This window comes from Austrofundulus limnaeus, unplaced genomic scaffold (genome assembly GCF_001266775.1).
Source record: "Austrofundulus limnaeus strain Quisiro unplaced genomic scaffold, Austrofundulus_limnaeus-1.0 Scaffold1949, whole genome shotgun sequence".
Taxonomy (NCBI): Eukaryota; Metazoa; Chordata; class Actinopteri; order Cyprinodontiformes; family Rivulidae; genus Austrofundulus; species Austrofundulus limnaeus.
The window spans coordinates 20,425-29,840 of NW_013954351.1; the positions used below are offsets into that span (position 1 = coordinate 20,425).

Consider the following 9,416-nt stretch of genomic DNA (forward strand, 5'->3'; position numbering starts at 1 on the left):
ATTACCCTCTTTCTTAGAAAACCAAATATTCTTATGCAATACTGAATCTGTTGTGTTCTTGTAGATCTGCTGTACCTGTTAAGATCCAATGATTTTTTTTTAATTATTTTCTTTTCTTGGATATGCACAAGCCCTCTATGACTAGTTAACCTCAGTCTCAGAGCAAACAAACCCAGTCTGGAAACACTGCAAGACAATCCAGGTTTTTAAGAGCAGCAAATGGAAAAAGCCGAGACGCGAACGCTCAGGGAGGAAAACAGGTTGGACGGAGACACGGCTCGAAGCTTTCCGTTAAAGTAAAACGTCTTTTTTTTTGCTTTTGTTTTATTTTTTTGGACTCCAGTCCCTGGACGTAAAACAGAACCATCAGATTTGGCCGACTGCCTTTTAAACAGTTTACAAAAGTGTTTTTTTTTTTCTTTTTGGGTGAAGCCACTTTTGTCAATGTGACCAGCTAAAGTCTGCCACCGAAAGGTCAAAATGTCATTTCTCTCGACTTCAACGAGTGGCTCGTCGTGCGTTCTGCAAAATCTATAACAAGCAATATGCCTTGCGTTACAATTACGGGTCTTTACATCAGCCTTTTGAATTGACTTGATTCATCCAATGTGTTTATAAGAAGAAAAAAAACCATTTAGTCTTTTTTTGTTTTCCTCTCTCTCTCTTCGATCCATGGTTGCGATACAGACTGGAGGACAGGAAATGATTATCACATGAGTACTTGTGTCTAATTATAAACTATGTTTGAAAGGTTTTCTTTTTTCTATACTTTAATTTGAGATAAACCCAGTTTAGGTAAGCGATTGATGCTAAATGTGCTATTCAATCAGTGTTTAGTAAACAGTAAAATGTGCTGTTCATTCTGTCTCTGCTATGGTGTCTTTTTGTATAAAAAAGCAATAGTGTGTGTGTGTGTGTGTGTGTGTGCGTGTGTGTGTGTGTGTGTGCGCGTGTGTGTGTGTGTGTGTGTGTGTGTGTTTGTTTTCACCGTGTGTGAATAAAATAAACCCCCAGACAAGGCTTTAATAATTACAGAGGAACAGGGTCATGTGAATGAGGAAGTTCAGATTTTAGTTTAAACTTTGTAAAAGATCAATTTAAAAACGTATTTAATATAAAAAAAGTTTTGATAATGCTGAGCTTGATCCATTCATAATAAGTGTAGTTTTTTTTTTTTTTTTTTTTTTGAAAAGTGTAACATAATGCCTTCAGCAATTCAGCGGTCTGTAAAACTCTGTGGTGGCCTCCATTGACCAGCTTCACAGCCTAAACGGGCTTTTTTGCTATCAAGTCGGGCCAGAAGCCTGAACTGAAATAAATTCTTGCCTTTTTTTTAAAAGAAGAAGAAGAAAAAAAGAAAAATAAATCAAAGCAGTCTTGAGCCCCTCTTGACCGTAAATTGTGCAGATCGGTGTTATGTCACGCTTTAAACTCGCCAGTGTGTTGCCCGGAATGACAAAATCCGTCATTGCGTTTTATTGAAACTCCTTTTCCCCGCCCCGCCACAAAAAAAGCACAGCTGATAAGGATTTGCGATTAAGTAAAATTAAGAATATAGTTTGATAGTTTGAAGAAAAAGAACAAAAAGAAAAAAAAAACAAACAAACAAGCAACTTTTAGCCATAATTGAATGTCAAGCAATAATATATGTCGGTGTATTTTTTTTTCATTCTTTTGTGCTTAAAGAGTCTCTGAGCATCTGCATGTAAATACACCTCTTATTTATCACTATTTTGGTTTATTTGTGTTGATTCAGTAGATTTTTTTTAAATCCATCTGTATATTTGACCAGTTCTGTTCCCAGGTGGAGAACTTGACGCCGCCTGCGTACTGTACATGTTATTTTTCACACGCTCTCCCTCATTCTTGGCTGTCTGTTCACCATATTTAATAATATTATTGATCATGTGTATAAAGGTAGCTTTGTAACTTCTGTCTGTATAGGTAAGAGGAAAATACTGCTACTTAAGGCCTACCCGATGAAACTATTTATCTGTTTATCGATTGCATCGTATTGTACGATTAAACTGTTTCTATTTGCTTCCCTTCTTTAGGATTAGTTTGATAGAAAAAAAGGGGTGTGCTGACATTTAATTTTGTGTTTACCCTAAAGTGTGGTGCTAGGTAAGTTCATTTTGTGAACCAAGTATCGATTCCTACGCCTGGCCGCCCTATTAGTTCAATAATTTCACTGCTTCTTAATGTATTATTGATATTAGGACTCGACAAATGATAATGATAATTTAAAAAATGAAACAATAGTTGGTTAAAATTTTACCCAGCCAGTACCTGTATCAGTGTGCTAGCCCTGGGATAAGGCACTTATTTCCTTCTGACTTATTGCAAAACTATAATCTGCTAAATAACAAGCTATTTAAGGTTGCTTTTCTGGTTTAGAGGAAAGCATTCAAACTGATGCAGCAGTATTGTGTTTTTGTGTTTTTTTTTATATATTTTTGTCTGACTATAAAAAATAAACCACTCATTGAGACTGTAGTTTGTCAGATTTTAAAGGCATAGTTCATCTGTTTTTGAAGTGAAAATATGTGGAAAGACTATAACAGTTGTTATCTTACCTGCTGCAGATATCCCTCTGAATAACCACAGTTAAAAAAAACAGTTTAATTGTGATACTGACAAGCTGTTGGCTTGTCGAAGACAAAATGGGTTTTGTTGTAAACTAACGCTGATCTGAAAATTTTGGTAATGTGTTTTGTTGCCTATGAACCTTTAAATACTTGTAATAGTGCTACAGCTAGCTGCTACTACTACTTATATAAGTTTTTTATACTTATTGCTGTTATATCAATAATGTCCCTCTTTATTCTAAGTTCTCAGTGACAAAATCATTTCTATGCATTTTTTCCATTACACGTGTGAACACATGAAGTAAGGGGCTGTTATTAAGACGGGGGTTCCCAAACTTTTCCATGCCATGGCCCCTGAAACAACAATAACTTCTGGCCAGGGACCCCCACAAACAATGCTGTAAAACATGTGAAGAAAAAACAATTTTTGATTGTTTTTTTCTCACTTTTATTCACGATTCAATAATTATTAAAATAGTTTAGCATAAGAAATAAGTTTTAAACACTGTTATATTCCCACTGAAAAAAATCAACTTTTCAACAAACTAATATGAAAAACACTGATTTAAGACACCAGGTGGCAACTAAGGTGTTGGCCCCTCTTCCACTAGCTGTTGGCTTATCAGTCTGGTCAGAATCAAACTCCATTTCCATAAACCGTGGTTCAAAGAGCTATCTGCAACAGGTGAGATATTGTCACACGCATTCTTTCCACAGAACCCCACTTCCTATGATCTGAGCTATCTCTTTAAGATGCTCTCTGTTTCACTCCCGTGTCTTCATTGTCCTTCACCTGATGCAGGGAAGTGATGCTTGGATTTCATCAAACGGAGCCTCAGTGTGCTTCTGTTAGTCTCCATCCCTCAAACTTATTTTTCAGATCAGTGGCATAAAGCTTTTTGCACCACATGAAAGTGTTAAAAATGTCCATGAAAGGATTGCCATTTCAAGAGAAAGTTGACCTTTTTTTTCCTCTCTCTCTCTCTTTCTAACTCTGTAGCAAATATCAATGAGGATATGCTCGCAATAATACACAACGTTATCACACTGAGTGCCTCTTGGTGTGACAAAATGCATACATGGGTCTGATTGTCCCTTCTTGTGCGTGTGCGTGTGTGTTTTTTCTCTCTCCAAATGTGTATTGAAGTGGCAATGTATTTTGTACAAGAGGATGACTTTTCATGCACTTAAAAAATGTTCTTTCATTTTCTTCTTCATGTGTTCTTTTCACTTGATTATGTTGAAGAGTTTTAATGTATAGATGGTCTGTTTAGTGTCCCCCCACCCCCCACACACACATTGTTTCAGAAACTGGGAAGTTTTATTTCCTGTTGATCTCAAACGGTCAATAAACGCTCGTGGTTAAGTATTACTGAAAATTTCATTTGCACATTTCTTAGAATTAAGCAAAAAGCGAACAGCAAACTCGCAGTTTCTAAGTTTTTTTCTCTATCTGGTACATCTGCTTTTTCTTTGACTGCAAACAGAAGATTTAAGTTGTATATTTGTATGTGTTTGTAAAACAAGCCAACAATACAAGACGTCTGGATTTCTTTAATGTTTTGTGTTCATTGTGCCCTGAGTCTGTTGGGGAGAGCTCCACATGAGGAGTGAGTGGAGCAGGGATGCAAATCAATTAAAAAAATAAATAAAAAAGAAGAAAAAAAAACATGGAAAAGCCCAAACTTAGTGTGCGGTTGGCACAAGTTTCTAAGTCACACGTTTGCTACTGTTGTTAAATGGGGACAGTTGATCATGTACCTTTTTATCCAGCTCTTTTGAACTCTCTTTAGCAGGTAGTCTATTCACAAATGTAGTTTTGCTCCTTCTTGTCCGATTCTTAAATATGAAAATAAGTATTTTGATTCATTTTGTAAATACAGCTGTAAAGAAAAATAAGAAATTTAATGTTGTCTTTTAAATACTTTTCATTCTAATATGAATGTTGTTATATTGTACTTAGAAACTGTACCTTTAATATTACCTTTATTAAAAGTGCATTGGACACATCGATTTTAGATGTGCTTTATGTGCTGTTATCCCATAATAAAATTTACCGCTTGTAATGGGCTTTTTTTTCCTCCCCTCGATTGTTCATCCATCTCTCTTTTCTGCTTTTTATTTCCAGCTCATTCTCCTGGTAAAAGTAAAAAAAACTAACATTTTACTTCAAAAACATAATCAGATCTGAACATTCTACTTTGTGCAACAATATTTGATCAGTTTAGTTCACCATCCTGGAAACATCTATACTAACAGACTTATGTTACAAACTGTGATGTCAATAATTCTAAAAAGGGTTAAAATAACACACGTTACAAGAAATTTGGGATGAACAGTAATTGCAACAACTTTATAAGCCTTTGTGTTTATGTTTTGGTCACACGTATAAAATGAAACCATTTTTAAAGTCTCGATGGTGAAGTTCCCTGAAAGATTATTCTCAGATTTAGTCTGTAATTTTCTTAACAAGTTGAACTTTTGTAGTTCCAGGCTTCAAGTGAAAATCTGTTATTTTAATGAATGACTCAATTTCCCTGCAAGGAGCATTAATATTTCAGTTTAAATTTCCATGTAATACATTCCAGGTTTTGATGAAACAATGAGAACAGCGGTGTGATAAAGTTGAGGAATAATTAGTGTAAATTATTATTTTTTCATTCCATAAGTTTCTCATCAAATTCTTTTTAAAACTGATATGAGGATAATATTTTTGTAATGATTTAATGCACTAAATACACATACTTTTTCAACCATGTTTGACAGATTTTGCATAATCAACTACAAATAAAGTTGAAGTTTTTTTTAGGTCATAGTGATGGATTTGAGTCAGTGAATGTGAACACTAAGGATTGCAAATGGGGTTTTTTTTTAGGCAGTACAAATTCAGTCAATAAAATGGTCTGTACATACTATCAATTAATGACAGAATACTAAAATAATTAAATTACTATCGTGATAGATACAAGGAATAATGCAGGGAGGTCACAGTTAAATATTTATTCTAATAACTGACACAAAAGCAGCAGATTAAATAGTACAAATGAGCATTAAACTATCAATAATCAGTGAGCTGCAATACCACTAATGTCCACTTGGGAGCGGCAGTGCACACAAGTCATTTCAATGCTGCTATATTTTCACCACGCGAAGAACTGCGTCTGTCGAACGTTTAGCAGCGGTGATGAACTCACAAATGACCCATTTTCCTTAAGTTTAGCTTCTTTATTTCTGCGGACATCAGACTGTGAACATAAATGGAGATTGAATGGTAAGTGAGCACAAATATCACTGCAACAGAATGCAAGTTTATGTGTTGAAGTCCAAGAAAATAGCTATTAATTTCTTGTTGCCTCAATAAAATGACGTCGTGTTGCTTTTGTTGTCACGTAACAAAGGTTGTTCTCCTTTTAGTAAAGTTGTTTTGAGCAGGAGAGTTTTATAAGGGAACTGCACTTCATTAACTTTAATCGTCAAAGTAAACTTGTCTTGTCGGTGGACCAGGACTCAGGAGGAGGGCAAGCTACTACTAAGAACTGAATATTGTTATTGCCGCAGTGAGTGTAAGTTAAATGCGTTTTTAGAGTAATTCTAGGAGTAAATTATTACCATTATATGGGTTATTTAGTGTTTATCATAAATGGACAAATGTTTTTATGTTGAACTTCTAAATCACAAACTACTCGGCCATTCTCTTAGCTGCTCAGACGGAGGCGCGTGTACTCGCCGTACGTACTGCGCATGCGCGTCGCCGTGTCTGTTTCCTTTTTCAACACAGTAGTGTTTGAGTTAAAAGTTGAATGTCACGGTAACATTACTATAAATGATACAAAACCAGATATTTGTATTGTAATGTTCTTTTCCATCCAAAACCAGAAAGGTTTCTCAATATAACAGCAACTGTCAATAGATTTCTGTAGTGTTGTAAGTTGATATATTAGAAGATAAAAATGAGCAAACATTTGCAGCTACCCAATAGTACATTATCTACAGATGATGATTGTGAGGAATTAATAGAAGTGCTCCATTGCACCTGTCAAACCTGCAACATATTCCAGGCACTCCAGGCTCAGTGTTAAAGGTAAGGTGTGAAGAATGGCTTATATCTACTTCTTATGTGGACTGGTCAGAAACCATGCCTCACCCTGAACGAATTTAGTAAAGGAATAGGTTAGGGAATCATGTGAATGCTTTTAAGTTTCCTGGTTTGACAGATTGCAGTCCTGGTGATCATCTCTACACGATGTGAAAATCAGATCTCATACATTAAGTCCAGGACTGATGCTGTAGACGTGCCTCAAGAGGTCTTGTAGAGTCGCTGCTTCAACAAGTCAAAGCTGTTGCAACAGGATGACCGAATGCAGAATAGCAATTTTGTAGTTTTTAAACGCTCTGACCAATTTATGCATTCTGTAATATAACTTGATGCAGCACTGAATTACAGTACTATAAAAGTCACTGAGTAGTAACATTGCTGTTTCTGTATATTATCAGGAATATTACTAAAATGTGTCAGTAACGGCTTTATTTATTTATTTATTTATTTATTTGTTTGTTGTTTGTTTGTTTGTTTATTAATGCTCTATTGATTGGCATCTAAGCTCAAAACTTCTATGTGGAGTCATTGGTCTCACACAAGAACAGCCTCTAGTGAAAATAACTGCTGTTATTACACAGGCTTAAACTGTGTATTTGTATGTTTTGAAATGGTAAGTGGTCCACACTGGTATAGTGCTTTATCAAGTCTCTGGGACTCCAAAGGGCTTCACACTACAACCATTCACACACTGATGGCAAAATCCTCCACGGTTTACAAAATCCCACAATAGCTTGAAGTTAAGTTTGTCTGTCTTTCATGTAAAATCGGGGTTTAGTCTGTTCTTATTTAAACAAAAGCCCATTTGCTACATAAAAATGTTTTGAATGTCAATTACTGTTTTTCCTTTAATCCCAGGGATGATGATCCAGTCCCTGATGGGCCTTTCTTTACCCAAGATCTTTATGAAAAATACTCACTTGCACCTCACATGAGACAAGTTTGGGCCTTTCTTCAAAGGTTGGTCTGCAAATATATATCAAAGTTTTACACCGGTTCATTTACTTTCTGTTTTTCAGGTGTTTGTTTGACAACATTTCGTTTTATGTGTTTTTCCCTTTTATTCCTAAGTCCTGCCAAGAACGTCGACATAAAACAAGATTGTCACGGGGCTGCAGCGGCTGCCGGCTCTCAGAACTTAAAAGGTGCTGCAAAGTTAAAAGGCAAGAATTGCATCAGCAGCGGCCAAGTGCCCTGTTGGGAGAGCTGTGATAGCGATGATTCGTCTTCAGACGGGGACGCTGAGGGGACAGAGGTCTGCGAGAGGGGCAGAAAGTCGAAAAAGACGCCGACCGACACTGAGGCGGATGTTGCTTATCCTGAGCCGAGGCAGCCCTTTCCTTGTATGTCCAGCCTGACCAGTCACGAACAGAAAACACATGTCGGCTATTTGATCAGTAAAAAAAGCAGGAGTCCTTCGCAGGTACCGGCATCGAATCCAGCATTTCTTTCTCCGAAATCTTAGCCCCGCTGATCGTATTCATGTTTTGTCTTTTCTGATCTGTCAGAATTTCCAAACACGATTAAATAATGAAGTGACACAGTTCATGGTGTACCTGCAAGATGTGGCTAAAATATGCGCTGATGACTACAACTCCATATCACAAGGAGCTGTGCAGTACACAGAGGTCAGGATGCTTCAGGCTTTTTCTGTAACATCAGCTCAGAGTGGTTTATTTAAAAAATATATATTTTAAACATAATCCAAATATGTTTCAGGAATTATTTAGAGCTTATTTAGAGTGGATTAAGACTCTGCCTCAATTCTACCAAATCCATGAGATGACCAGTTTGACAGGGGGAACGTTTAATCCTGGGCTGGAGCTGACCTTCGAGAAGCAGCTGCTAGCAATGGTAACGTAAACCCAAAGTGCTGTTCTAACAGAGCAGGATCCTGCTTCACTTTTAGTTGTGCAGAAACATCATTGTCTTGTGTCGTACAAACTTTCAGCTTAAAGTTTCGAATTGCAGAATCAGCCTGGTGGTGTTGATTAAGTGTCTGTTTCCATATTTGTACCCCTTCATTCCTCCAGGGCAGCGTGAGCATAACAGACCACAAGATAGTGCCTGCTGATGCGCAGCTTGCATCGGATTATCCCAGTGTTTCATCATTGAATCCTCCAGCTAAAAAAGCCTTGGATATGCATGCTGTAAGCAGTTGTCTTACTTTTCCTCTTTTTTTTTTTAATTGCTTCAACAAAGCAGAGATATTCCACTGCTAGAATGGGATTCACGACTGCAGTGTCTGTTGCAATACTGTTTCTGCTCTTGCAGTTTTCACAGAAGACACCAGAGGGTGTCCATGTCTTGCTTTTTAAATCTGGAGCTACATTTGTTTCTGAAAGATTCCCTCATTAACCAACAAAGCCTTTTTATTTTAAAACTCATGCATTTGTTTGATTCATTAGATGCTCTGTTAGGGTAATTTGCTCTTGTTTTACTCTGCAGATGATCAGTAACGATGGAAATGCAGCGAAACTGAGTTCTATTTACGAACCTCACGTGTGCCTGAACCGAGATGCTTTGGTGAGGCTGCTGGACAACCACGGCCCTGACTTTGGGGATCAGTGGGAGCTGCCTGTTGTGGTGAAAGTAAACACAGGGAAAGGTTGGTATGTCATGCTTCTCAATACCGTAATCAAGCTCAATTTAATTTGTAATAAATTATTTAAGGCTATTTATTTGTGGCAAAAAAGACTCAAGTATCCTGTTTTATTTATTATGTATATATA

The 9,416-nt window shown here is 36.8% G+C and overlaps 1 protein-coding gene across 1 annotated transcript; it reads left to right on the forward strand.

Moving 5' to 3' along the window:
* Positions 1-5,742: 5,742 nt before the first annotated feature.
* Positions 5,743-9,292, forward strand: LOC106536726 (little elongation complex subunit 2; the record flags this gene model as incomplete). Its single annotated transcript, XM_014034045.1, is given in 7 exon segments — positions 5,743-5,859; positions 7,543-7,644; positions 7,756-8,107; positions 8,193-8,312; positions 8,404-8,538; positions 8,718-8,834; positions 9,133-9,292. Coding segments are annotated over 7 exon segments (1,000 nt in total), but the record flags the coding sequence as incomplete, so codon positions are not given.
* Positions 9,293-9,416: the final 124 nt, after the last annotated feature.